General features: G+C 39.9%; 1 protein-coding gene and 1 pseudogene across 3 annotated transcripts in view; one reads left to right on the top strand and one right to left on the bottom strand.

Annotated features, from left to right (window-relative positions):
• FBXL20 (F-box and leucine rich repeat protein 20) overlaps positions 1–13491 on the bottom strand; it is a 105402-nt gene that overhangs the window by 43127 nt on the left and 48784 nt on the right. For all 3 annotated transcript variants that reach the window (XM_066364319.1, XM_066364318.1, XM_066364320.1), the window contains exon 2: positions 10880–10941. In XM_066364319.1, coding sequence (XP_066220416.1) covers positions 10880–10941 — 62 coding nt within the window. The remainder of the gene's footprint in view (positions 1–10879; positions 10942–13491) is intronic.
• LOC136394415 (large ribosomal subunit protein uL30-like) lies at positions 3400–4415 on the top strand (annotated as a pseudogene).

Genomic DNA, 13491 nt, shown 5'->3' with positions numbered 1-13491 from the left:
CCAGAAATAAACCCACAGCTCTATGGACAACTGATATTTGACAAAGGAAGTAAGAGCATACAGTAGAGTAAAGACAGTCTCTTTAACAAATGGTGTTGGGAAAACTGGACAGCTACCTGCAAAAAAATGAAACTAGACCACCAGCTTACACCATTCACAAAAATAAACTCAAAATGGATAAAGGACTTAAATGTAAATCATGAAACCATAGGTATCCTAGAAGAAAACTTAGGCAGTAAGCTCACCGACATCTATCGCAGCAATATCTTTGCTGAATTATCTCCACAGGCAAATGAAATAAAAGAAAGGATAAACAAATGGGACTATATCAAACTAAAAAGCTTTTGCACAGCTAAAAACAATATGAACAGAATAAAAATACAAACCACACAATGAAAGAACATATTCGACAATACATCTGATAAGGGATTAATAATCAAAATTTATAAAGAACTTATAAAACTCAATACCAGGAAGACAAACAATCCAATCAAAAAATGGGCAAAAGAAATGAATAGAAACTTCTCCAAAGAGGACATACAGATGGCCAATAGACAAATGAAAAAATTTTCAACATCACTAATCATTAGAGAAATACAAATTAAAACCACAATGAGATACCACTTCACACTAGTCAGAATGGTGCTCATTAACAAAACAACACACGATAGGTGCTGGCGAGGATGTGGAGAAAGGGAACCCTCCTGTATTGCTGGTGGAAATGCAAACTGGTGCAGCCACTGTGGAAAACAGTATGGAGATTCCTCAAAAAATTAGAAATGGAACTGCCCTTTGACCCAGCCATCCCACTTATAGGAATATATCCCAAGGATACCATATCACCAACTGAAAAAAAGAAACGTACCCCCGTGTTTATGGCAACATTGTTCACAATAGCGAAGATCTGGAAACAGCTCAAGTGTCCGTCAGTGGACGAGTGGATTAAAAAGCTGTGGTACATATATATATAAAAAATAGAATACTATGGGGCCATGAAAAAGAAGTAAATATTACCTTTTGCAACAATATGGAGGGACCTGGAAACTATTATCTTGAATGAAATAAGCCAGGCAGAGAAGGAAAAATATCATATGACCTTACTCATTTGGGGAATCCAAGGAATAATGAGAACTGAGGAACGAAATTGAGACAGAGGAGAGATCAATGGGACCAGAGGAAAAGAGGACAGAGGGAAAGGGGATGATAGGATGGGATAAACCTGAAGGGAAGGGGGGAGGGCACTGTAGGGACGGGGGCAAGGGAGATGGTTGAGGGGATTAGGGGAGAGGCATTCAAGGTGACCCTAGAATCTATGTAAACACAATTAATTAAAGAAAAAAAATGCTGAAATAAATTATGGCACATTTATCCAAATCGACTATTGTACTTTGCACCCATTATAAAAAGAACAAGGCAGAGTTACATGAACTGACCTAGAAAAGATGTCAGATTGCCCTGGCCAGTTGGCTCAGTGGTAGAGCATTGGCCTGGCGTGCAGGAGTCCCAGGTTCGATTCCCAGCCAGGGCACACAGGAGAAGCATCCATCTGCTTCTCCACCCCTCCCCCTCTCCTTCCTCTCTGTCTCTCTCTTCCCCTCCTGCAGCTGAGGCTCCATTGGAGCAAAGTTGGCCCGGGTGCTGAGGATGGCTCTATGGCCTCTGCCTCAGGCACTAGAATGGCTCTGGTTGCAACAGAGCAACGCCCCGAATGGGCAGAGCATCGCCCCCTGGTGGGCATGCTGAGTGAATCTTGGTCGGGCGCATGCGAGAGTCTGACTGCCTTTGTTTCCAACTTCAGAAAAATACAAAAAAAAAAAAAGATGTCAGATTATTAAATGACAGAAACAAAAACAAACTATAGAATATTTATTTTTAAAAAATGCACACATGAACATATGTTATGTGAGTAGTGTATATATCTAGATATAAGAGGATAGGGCAATAACGACAAATATATAGCATTACACATTTGTCCAAACCCATAGAATCTACACCACCAAGAATGAACACTAACATAAACTATGGACTTTGGCTGATCATGATGTGTCAATGTAGGCTCATCCTTGGTCTAAAAAAAAGTCCCATTCTTATGAGTGATGTTGATAATGGTGGAGGCTGTGCATGTATGAGGGCAGGCAGCAAATGGAAAATCTGTACCTTCCTCTCAACTTTGTTGTAAACTGTCCTACAAAAATCTTTAAAAAAGTCTTTAAAAAAAAAAAAGAAAAGCTGAAGGAATAAAAAGTATAGCAATGAGGTCTGTGCTATTAGATCTTGGCATTTTAGCCTCTGGCCGCTCATACATAATATACTTTTTGTTCTCTCACCAAAGTAAATATATAGATTAACTGCAGTAGCAAACACAAGTAAAAATGTATCATACATGCACTGCATAGAAAAAATAGCTTATGTTTATATAAAGAGTTATATATGTAACTTTTTTGTTAAAAATCAGTATAAAACAAATTATACTGACTTTTCTTGGTATTTGATAAATATATCACTTGAATTCTCTCCCTCTCACACACACACAAAAAAAAGTTAAGGAAAAGAATTTCATTATTTCAGCACCTCACAGCTTTCATGAAGAACATCAACTGTCATCCTCTACAGTGAAACCTCATGGGGAATTAAAACCTGTGTGTCCATTAAATTTACAGTACTGTAGTATAACACTTTTCAAAGTTTCTATTTATTATTTTGCATGTATATATTGTCCCTTACTGTCAGAATGCCCCTTCTTAAAACTCAGTGGACCCTTTGCCAGCATTACTCTTCCGTTCCTATTTTTATTTACTGCAACTTTTAATTGAATCTGGATGAACTGTGTCTAAAGAAAAAAAAAAAGTAAATAGAGCCTGGAAATGACTGGCAGGCACTCTCTGAGTAAAATGCACATTTGATCTTTCTGCTTATTTTGTTTCTTTGGTATTGTTCTGGATAACTAAGAAGGCCACAAAACTACATGCTAGATAAGAGAAAGACTGGTTTTCTGTTCTTTGACTTAGGAATATCTGCCAATTTGAACCTTAAAGTTGAGAGATGATCACTTTTGATAGTCTTGGAATCTGATCATATCATTTTATGGTCTATGGGTAAAAAATAGAATTACCAGTAATATACATAACATTTTTATAGCACTTACATACTATGTGCCAGGAACTCTTCTAAGCACTTTACACTTATCAACCCTTTTGATCCTTAACCCAAAAAGGCAGGTACTGAAATCCTCACTTTACAGTTAGTAAATGACAGAATCCAGGTGGTCAGATTCCAGAGTCCATGTTCTCAACTACTATGCCTTTAAAAGAAAGAAAAACACATTTTTCTGGATGAAACCATGGAGTGTACAGAAGAAAAGATTCCTAAGAAAAAGCAAACGAATTTTGCAGAGCTGAAGATCAAGTGGGTCTGAGAAAGAAGTGTACCCAAAAGATGCTTTGAAAGGCAAGGAGGAAGCTCATGTATGAAAAAGCTAAGCACTATCACAAGGAGTATAGGCAGATGTACGAAAGTAAGATTTAAGTTGCTAAAATGGTAAAAAGAGCTGGCAACTTCTATATATATATCCCTGTGGAACTCAACTAGCATTTGTCATCACGATCAGAGGTATCAATGGTGTGAGCCCAAAGGTCCAAAAGGTGCTGCAGCTTCTTCGCCTAAGCCACATCTTCAATAGCCCCTTTATTAAGCTCAACAAGGCTTCAATTAACATGCTGAGGATTGTGGAACCATATATTGCAGGGGTACCCAAACCTCAAGTCAGTAAATAAACTGATCTATAAGTGTAGTTATGACAAAATCAACAAAAAGTGAACTGCCCTGACAGATAACACACTGATTCTCAAGCTTGAGGTCTTGGTAAATATGACGTCATCTGCACAGAGGGCCTAATTCATACATTCTATACCAGGGGTCCCTAAACTATAGCCCGCGGGCCGCATGCAGCCCCCTGAGGCCATTTATCCGGCCCCCGCCGCACTTCTGGAAGGGGCACCTCTTTCATTAGTGGTCAGTGAGAGGAGCATAGAAATACTGGTCAGTTTGTTGATTTAAATTTACTTGTTCTTTATTTTAAATATTGCATTTGTTTCCGTTTTGTTTTTTTACTTTAAAATATGTACAGTGTGGATAGGGATTTGTTCATAGTTTTTTTTTATAGCCTTCCAACAGTCTGAGGGACAGTGAACTGGCCCCTGTGTAAAAAGTTTGGGGACCCCTGCTCCATACTGTTGGAAAATGCTTCAAAGAAGTAAACAGTTTCCTGTGGGCTCTTCAAATTATCTTCTCCATGAGGTACAACGAAGAAAAAGACCACTTATTCTGTAGAAGGTAGAGATGCTGACAAAAGGAAAGACCAGGTCAACAAGCTTATAAAGGATGAACTAAGGTCTCTATTATGGTTCTTTTTGTAATCTGGTCAGTTAAAATAGAAATAAATAAATAAATAAGAGGAAAGAAAACATACACACCTATCTATCCTGAATTCCTGGCAATTAAACAGAATGAAAAGCTAGAAGAAATGAACATTGTAAAGTTCCTCAAAGATGAGATAGCCTGTGTCAGAGAAGAGTTAACATAGCAGTCATAACCTCAGAGAGGCCTGCTTGCAATTCTGGCCCTTGGATGGCAAGTTAGGATTTGGATTTTGCTTGAGTTCCCACTATTCCCGCAGTGAGCTTCCCTGATAAACATTTCACTTACATTGTCACAACTTCTCGCTAAGGGATTAAGTGCATTCTCTGTGACTCCACTGGGACAGGACCCTTTGAAACTTATGCCTGGTTTCCACTCCTTCGCGCCATGCACTTTTCCCTTTGCTAACTTTGCTTCATATCCTTTCCTGGTAACAGATCACAGACATGTGCATGACGATATGCTGAGTCCTGGGAGTCCTCCCAGGAAATGACTAAACCCAGGGGTGTTCTTGGGGACCCCAACACAGCATGACTTTATTTCAGACCAAAAAATATCCCAGCTAATTAATTTTTTCCACATTAGTTCAGAAAGTTCATCTACCAACTCACACATACACATTACTTATTATATTATAATTACGTGCTAACACCTTCAACAGTTGAAAAAATAATAAAAAATATTTCGGATTTTTTTTTTTTTTTTTTTTACAGAGACAGAGAGAGAGTCAGAGAGAGGGATAGACAGGAACGGAGAGATAATGAGAAGGATCAATTAATTATTAGTTTTTCGTTGCGCGTTGCGACACCTTAGTTGTTCATTGATTGCTTTCTCATATGTGCCTTGACTGCGGGCCTTCAGCAGACCGAGTAACCCCCTTGCTCGAGCCAGCGACCTTGGGCCCAAGCTGGTGAGCTTTTGCTCAAACCAGATAAGCCCGCACTCAAGCTGGTGACCTCAGGGTCTTGAACCTGGGTCCTCCGCATCCCAGTCTGATGCTCTATCCACTGCACCACCGCCTGGCCTGGTCAGGCTCGGATTCTTATAAATAGTAATAATCCTCATTCTGAAACTGCACTTTGTTTTATAGCTAAAAGGGCATGTGTGATCTCAAGCAGTCTTATCCCTCATGTCATTTTTAGTTATCAATATCATCCTCAGAAGAAATATCTGAGAACAAGTCACCTTACAGTAGCTCTTGGAAAATACACAAGACTCTTTGTCTTATAAACTCTGGCACACATTTTTCAACTGGTACTCCTAAATAAATGTGTATGGCTCTGCTCTGAAAGAGAGTACTGTCAATCCTGCTAACTGGTTTCACATTAGCCAAACTGGATTACAGCTTGCCACAGCATTAATATAACCTTTGTTTCAAAAGGGAAGGAAGAGAATCAGTAAATTAAAGTTAAGTTAAAGTTAAGAGGGAACAACACTTGCTTAATTCATTGGTAACTTGGCTGTGACCTTGCAATTACAAGTAAATACAGTAGTATAGTCCTAAGAACACAGTTGTCCTCCTTGTAAGTTAATATACGTCGGATTCAACAATGTAATATGTATACTCTAACCAAACCAAATGTTGCATAATAGTTATTAAACTGTATTTTAGAGAACACCTACATAGTCTCAACATCTCTCCTCACAAAATATTTATCAATAACAAAGAAAAACAATTTCAAAGTGGAGCTATGCAAAGACACTAGCTTAACTAAGTGATCAAAGTTCACATCACTGGCCCTGGCCGGTTGGCTCAGCGGTAAAGCGTTGGCCTGGCGAGTGGAAGCCCCGGGTTGGATTCCTGGCCAGGGCACACAGGAGAAGTGCCCATCTGCTTCTCCAGCCTTCCCCCTCCTTTCTGTGTATCTTTCTCTTCCCCTCCCACAGCCAAGGCTCCATTGGAGCAAACTTGGCCCGGGCGCTGAGGATGGCTCCATGGCCTCTGCCTTAGGCATTAGAATGGGTCTGGTTGCAGCAGAGCAATGCCCCAGATGGGCAGAGCATCGCCCCCTGGTGGGCATGCCAGGTGGATCCCAGTCGGGCGCATGCAGGAGTCTGTCTGCTGCCCCCACTTCTCACTTCGGAAAAATACAAAAAAAAAAAGTTCACATCACCTGTAATAAGCATATTAACATATGTGCCTCCTGTTGTGATAGATGGAGAAGGGCACACCACGTTTGTAATATACTTGCCAAAGTACATGACCTCAATTTAATCACGAGCAGACATCAGACAAAGCCAGATTGAGGGAAATTCTATACAATTACAGTTCAAAAGTATTAAGATTTTGAAAGACGTAGGAAGACTAAGGAAGTGTCCCAGATTATAGAAAACTAAGCAGGCATGACAATTAATGGAATGTCTGAACCTGGACTGGATCCTGGGCAAGAAAAAAACGTATCACTGGGACAACTGAGAAATCTGACCAGGTCTGTAGATCAGTTAATGTACTGTATCAATCCTAATTTTGATAACTGTATTGTTTGATTATATAAAATATTCATTTTTAGGAAAAAGCACTTAAAAGTTTTTTGCACTATTTTTGCAATTTTTTGTAAGTATAACACTATTTCAAAATGAAGAGTTCAAATGCTGTAAGAATCATCTCAAAGATACAAAAAAGCCTAATAAAAAGTAAGCTTTTCTTCTAGTCCGATCTAGTTACCCAGTTTCCATTCCCAGGGGTACCTGTTGTTTCTAATCATTCCCTATGTACTTTAAAGAAAATTTAGCCCTGGCCGGTTGGCTCAGCGGTAGAGCGTAGGCCTGGCGTGCGGGGGACCCGGGTTCGATTCCCGGCCAGGGCACATAGGAGAAGCACCCATTTGCTTCTCCACCCCTCCCCCTCCTTCCTCTCTGTCTCTCTCTTCCCCTCCCGCAGCCAAGGCTCCATTGGAGCAAAGATGGCCCGGGCGCTGGGGATGGCTCCTTGGCCTCTGCCCCAGGCGCTAGAGTGGCTCTGGTCGTGGCAGAGCGATGCCCCAGAGGGGCAGAGCATCGCCCCCTGGTGGGCAGAGCATCGCCCCATGGTGGGCGTGCCGGGTGGATCCCGGTTGGGCGCATGCGGGAGTCTGTCTGTCTCCCCGTTTCCAGCTTCAGAAAAATACAAAAAAAAAAAAAAAAAAAAAAAAAAAAAAAGAAAATTTAAACTTTAGGAAATATCACATTCAATGAATTTCAATAAATTATAAATATCCCAGATTGAATTTATAATAATATTTTTACTGATCAATTATCTGTTTGGTGTAATGTCAAAGATATCTAAAAGGCCTCTTTTCTTTTTCTTTTTCTTTCTCTCTCTCTCTCTTTATTTTAGTGAGAGGAGGGGAGGCAGAGAGACAGACTCCTGCATGCGCTCTAACCGGGATCCACCCAGTGATCCCCATGTGGGGCTGATGCTCTGCCCATCTGGAGCCATACCACAACTGCACTTGAAGCAGAGGCTCCACAGAGCTATCCTCAGTGCCTGGGGCCAATTGGCTGGAAACAATTGAGCCACGGCTGCCGGAGGAGAAGAGATAGAGAGAGAGAGAAGGGGGAGGAGTGGAGAAGCAGAGGGTCCCTTCTCCTGTGTGCCCTGACCGGGAATTGAACCTGGAACATCCACACACCACGCTGACACTACCCCTGCGCAAACTGGCCAAGGCCACAAGCCTCTTTTCTATTTGTCTTAATTGGTTTAAACAAAATCTATATTGTATATACTTAAATGCGTTCACCAAGTATGTAGTATGTAGTATGTTTTACAGTATCAAATTATTTCCTTCCTTTTTGGGACAGCAGTTTCACTCTGTCTTTAATTTAGGAAGGGACTTGTTCCCATCAATAAGTATAGAATCGATTGTTTACAACTCAAGATCATTTCCTCACAGGAATCATATCATATGTGGTAATTAGCTTCCCTGCTTAGGTTAGAAAGCAGCCAATTGTACACAAGGATCACTTCCAATATAACATAAATTAGAACCAAATACTCATTCATAAAAATATTGTTATGGAAAAAACATCTCCAGTGTTCTAACTTGAGAAGTCAGGCACATAGCACCCTTCTTCAATCTACCCTTTTCCAACCTCTCAACTCATGGCTAGAAAAAGAGCCAGAGATACTCCTAACTTCTCTTCACACTCACAAACTCTCTCACATGGCAGTGTGCTAATAAGATAAAGTGTCAAAGGTATTACAAGCATAGAGTTATATAATTCTTTACTGGCAAAACAAACAAACAAACAAACAAAAAACCCTAACAAACCCTCGTAGATACCAGGGAACAGGTTGGTGGTGGTGGGTGAAATGGATGAAAGTGGTCAAAAGACACAAACTTCTAGTTGTAAAGTAGAGAAGTCCTGGGGCTGTAATATTGTACACTTGAAAGTTGTTAAGAGTAGATCTTAAAAGTTCTCATCACAAGAAAAAAAATTTTGTAACTGTGATGAATATTAATTAGAGTTGTGTGGTGATCATTTTAAGATTTATGTAGATATTGAATCATGTTGTACACCTGAAAGTAGTATCATGTTTTATGCTAACTGTATCTCAAAAGAAAACAAAAGAGATAGTTACTAAAGCTAGAAAGGGCAGGGGTAAGCAATGCTGCAGTCTAAAAGAATTATAGGACATGTTTTCTATGCTACCCTTATCTCTTGCCTGGAATTTAATAGCCTCTTACTGCTCTCCATTCCTATCCCCTAATCTGGCCAACACATAGTATCGAGACTAATCCTTTAAAAATATAAACCAGATCAAGTTATTTCCCTGCCATCTAATGAGGGGTCTTGTAGGCCATAGTAAGAAATTTGGGTTTCATGGCAAAAACAGAAAAACATAAACCATAGCATGGTGTGGCCAGTCACCAAAGAGCTAAATAATTTCCCTAAATCTTACTGAGTCTTAAGGTAAACTACAGTAGTATAAAATAACACTAAGTATTCAAAATAATGGCATTATAAAACACAAAAGTATATTTTAGTATAGTCAGCTTATAGTAACAGTGAAGAACATGACCTACTTAAAAATATCTCTTTAAAATAGCTAAAATTTTGCTGAAATCTGAAGGCTACTCAAATTATTACTCAAGATATTCAGGATGCATCCTCCAATGGGCCCTGCGTAGTCAAGTGAGTATTGCTATTACTTAAACTATTATATTCAATTTAATTTTCTTAAAAAGAATTAAAAAACAAAACTATTGTCAACCAGCATGTACACATGCACTGCTTCCATGGAAAAATCTATCCCAAGTTTAATTTAGTTATTTTACTTTTTTTCTTAGTATCTCCAAAGTGTAAAGTACTACATATTGATAGGCTATATAGTCCCTGCTTGCAAGGATCATGCACTGCAGTGGAGAACTCAGGCATACAAAAATACTTAGGAGTGGCAGGAATATTCTTTAGCAGCACTAGAGCAGAGGTTCTTGTCCACTTGGAAGCAGAGATCAGGTTGGTTAGGGGCTGACTGGACCGCAGCAGCAACCAAGAGCGAGAGGCAGATGCCTCTGAGCACAGTCACTTGTTAGCTTCTTTCGGCTGCAAAGAGCATATACCTTTCTCTGTCATGATATTCCACGTAAGTGAACAAAGAATGGTGTGATTAGGTGCCCAAATAATGGGCACTGAAAATAATTCCTATGGCCCCTTTCTTGGACATGATTCCTAAGTCAGATGCAAATAAATTGGGAGGTGTGTGTGTGTGTGTGTGTGTGTGTGTGTGTGTGTGTGTGTGTGTGTGTGTAATTGATTTGGAGAGAGGGAGGAAGGGAGAGACAGAGAGAGAAACAGCAACTTGTTGTTCCACCTGTTCATGTCGTCACTGGTTGACTCTTGTTATGTGCCCTGACAGGATTAGAACCCGCAACCTCGGCATGGCAGGATGATGCTCCAACCAACTTAGCTACCCGGCCAGGGCCAGGAGCTGTGTGTTTCGTGTTATGGGTGAGCCCAAATGTAGTTTCTACACACTAAAAGAATGGTAAAATTGTAAGTGTAATATAGGAAAAGAAACAGTTCCAAATTAACTTTTACTTTTCTATCTTTAGCATAAAGGGCTGTAACTCTTCTATACAGCACTCTCAGCATATTTTGTTGCAAATACAAGTGGGGGGAAGGAATGGATTAGAATCACTCTTCCAAAAAATTAGTACTATAATAAAAATCTACTACTTCTTTCACATTATATACAAGAACAGGGCAAAGGAAAAATGAGTAAATGAAATCATATATAAGTAACATTGGGTAAGAGAAAACTGTTTCCAACTTAAACATTCAAAATCTTGATTTATATCTAGAAAAGACGAAGATTGCTTAACAAAATAATCAATAAATTTTACAAATTCAGATAATCCAGGTCTTATACATACATGAAGAACAGTAGTAAGCCTGCAAATTTTTAAATAGACATATATGATACACACACACACACACACACACACACACACACAAACTTAAAATTAGCATTCAGACTTACCGTAACAGGAGTTCTTTGGGCAATTTTTTATTGATTACAGCTTCATCACTATTTGAGAACATCTGCAAAAATAAAATATTGTGTCAAGTGTTACATAACATTTTATTATTGTATGTTCAACTCAACAATTTATAAGTAATCCTCATAGGAGAAAGGTAAATAAGTATAGTAGGTATTATAAGCCAAGGCCATATTTTCAGAATTCTTTAGGCTGAAACACATCTTTGAGACAATTTAATTTTTTCCCTGTCTCTAGAAAAAATGAGCCAACAGTAGTCAGAAGGATGACAGTATCGGCCACATACTATTTGTTTTTTCACATAATAAAGTATTGAATCTTCCTATTGTCCCTAATCTTCATTTCATATATAAGAAAAATGAATTACAAAAGGTTTACTCGCTTAAAACCACATCACTACAGAGGGACTGTTTAAAAATGTCAATAAAGAGAATTTGAGATCTTGCTCCCTGACATGTCACCAGTTTGGCTTAAATAAACTCTTATAAAATTTTTAAAAAAATAATAAAAATAACATTACGGTAAGGTGACTCCCCAAATACAATTCTCATTTACTTGTTTAAGGCAGTGCTCAGAAAACTGGGATAGGGAACCTTCTCTTCTGAATCTTACATATAATGCAGCAAACCAGTAATGCTTCATAAGCACCAATAATGTTTCATAATATATCATCAGATGCATTCTTCATGCACACAAATCATCATTTAACAAATTAATAAAAAATAAACAGAGCCACCATTTCTTCCACAAAGAAGACCATGAAAACTTGTCTAGTAAGCTACATTAAGAAAAATGCCTACACCCAAAAAAGCACAGGAAAACCAGCAAATACACATCATAAAGGAATACAGATGACTCTTCACTTCATGAAGAATGTCATGTCAATATCAGACACTTTTGGAGGCAATGAGATACAAAGAAGAAACGTAATCTCTGTATTTAAGGAGCTCTTGCTCTATAATAAAGAACAAAAAGAGGCAAATATTTTACTATCAGAGAAAAATGACAAGAGGTATGAGGGCAAAGGATGACACTTCTAATTACAGGTTATATCTAACCTGGGTCTTAAAGGAAGGCCAGACATTAACTAGGAAAAAATGGGGAGATAAGCCGTATAAAGGCATGGAGTCATACATAAGGTCCTAGCATTTCATGACTCAAAGTAGAAGTAATTGAGGGGAATTTGAAGGGGTAAGGAAGTAGTGGACAGAATGTCCTTTGCCATCAATCTCAGACATCTAAACAGTCATTACAATAAATATTTTCTAATAACTATAATAACCTACCTTCCACCTAAATGGAAAGCCCTGAGAGGACAGAAACCATGCCTTTCATGTCTGCCATCATATTTATAGGATGGAGCAGATAGCCCGATACATGTTACGAACTCAGTAAGTCTAAAGAATAAACTGTTGCCTGACCAGGTGGTGGCGCAGTGGATAGAGCATCAGACTGGGATGCTGAGGACCCAGGTTCGAGACCCCGAGGTTGCCAGCTTGAGCGCGGGCTCATCTGGTTTGAGCAAAAGCTCACCAGCTTGGATCCAAAGTTGCTGGCTTGAGCAAGGGGTCACTCAGTCTGCTGAAGGTCCGAGGTTAAGGCACATATGAGAAAGCAATCAATGAACTAAGGTGTCGCAATGAAAAACTAATGATTGATGATTCTCATCTCTCTCCATTCCTGCCTGTCTCTATCTGTCCCTCTCTCTTTCTTTTTTTTTTTTTCTTTTTTTTTAAATTTTATTTTTTGTATTTTTCTGAAGCTGGAAACGGGGAGAGACAGTCAGACAGACTCCCGCATGTGCCCAACCGGGATCCACCCGGCATGCCCACCAGGGGCGACGCTCTGCCCACCAGGGGGCGATGCTCTGCCCCTCCGGGGCGTCGCTCTGCCGTGACCAGAGCCACTCTAGCGCCTGGGGCAGAGGCCAAGGAGCCATCCCCAGAGCCCGGGCCATCTTTGCTCCAATGGAGCCTTGGCTGAGGGAGGGGAAGAGAGAGACAGAGAGGAAGGAGGGGGCGGGGGTGGAGAAGCAAATGGGTGCTTCTCCTATGTGCCCTGGCCGGGAATCAAACCCGGGTCCCCCGCACGCCAGGCTGACGCTCTACCGCTGAGCCAACCAGCCAGGGCCCCTCTCTCTTTCTCTGTCTCCGTAAAAAAAAGAATAAACTGTTAAGTCGATGGTGGGGTTAGGTAATGAAGAAAACTTGTACACCAGGCTAGAAAATTTAAACAATCCTGTAAAGAAAAGAAACTTAAACTCTGGACTAAGAGCAAGGAGATAAACTAAGAATAAACTAAAATTCTAGTTCGGCCCTGGCCGGATAGCTCAGTTAGTTGGTTAGCATTTTCCCAAAGCACAAAGGTTGCCAGTCGATCCCAGGTCAGGGCACATACAGGAATAGATGGATGTTTTTGTCTCTCTCTGCCTCTTTGTCTCTCCCCCTGCCTTTCCTCTCTCACTAAAATCAATAAGAGAAATTACAGTTCAAGTATAATACGATACAGGTCTCTGTAAGATAACAGGGGCAATGGAAATGATAAAAAAAACTGGAGTAAAGCATTTTTATTTTTGTCAGATATACAGTAAGTA

This window comes from Saccopteryx leptura, chromosome 2 (genome assembly GCF_036850995.1).
Source record: "Saccopteryx leptura isolate mSacLep1 chromosome 2, mSacLep1_pri_phased_curated, whole genome shotgun sequence".
In the NCBI taxonomy this organism is placed as follows: domain Eukaryota; kingdom Metazoa; phylum Chordata; class Mammalia; order Chiroptera; family Emballonuridae; genus Saccopteryx; species Saccopteryx leptura.
Note: the sequence above shows the minus strand (reverse complement) of the source record. Positions and strands in the feature narration are given on the sequence as shown.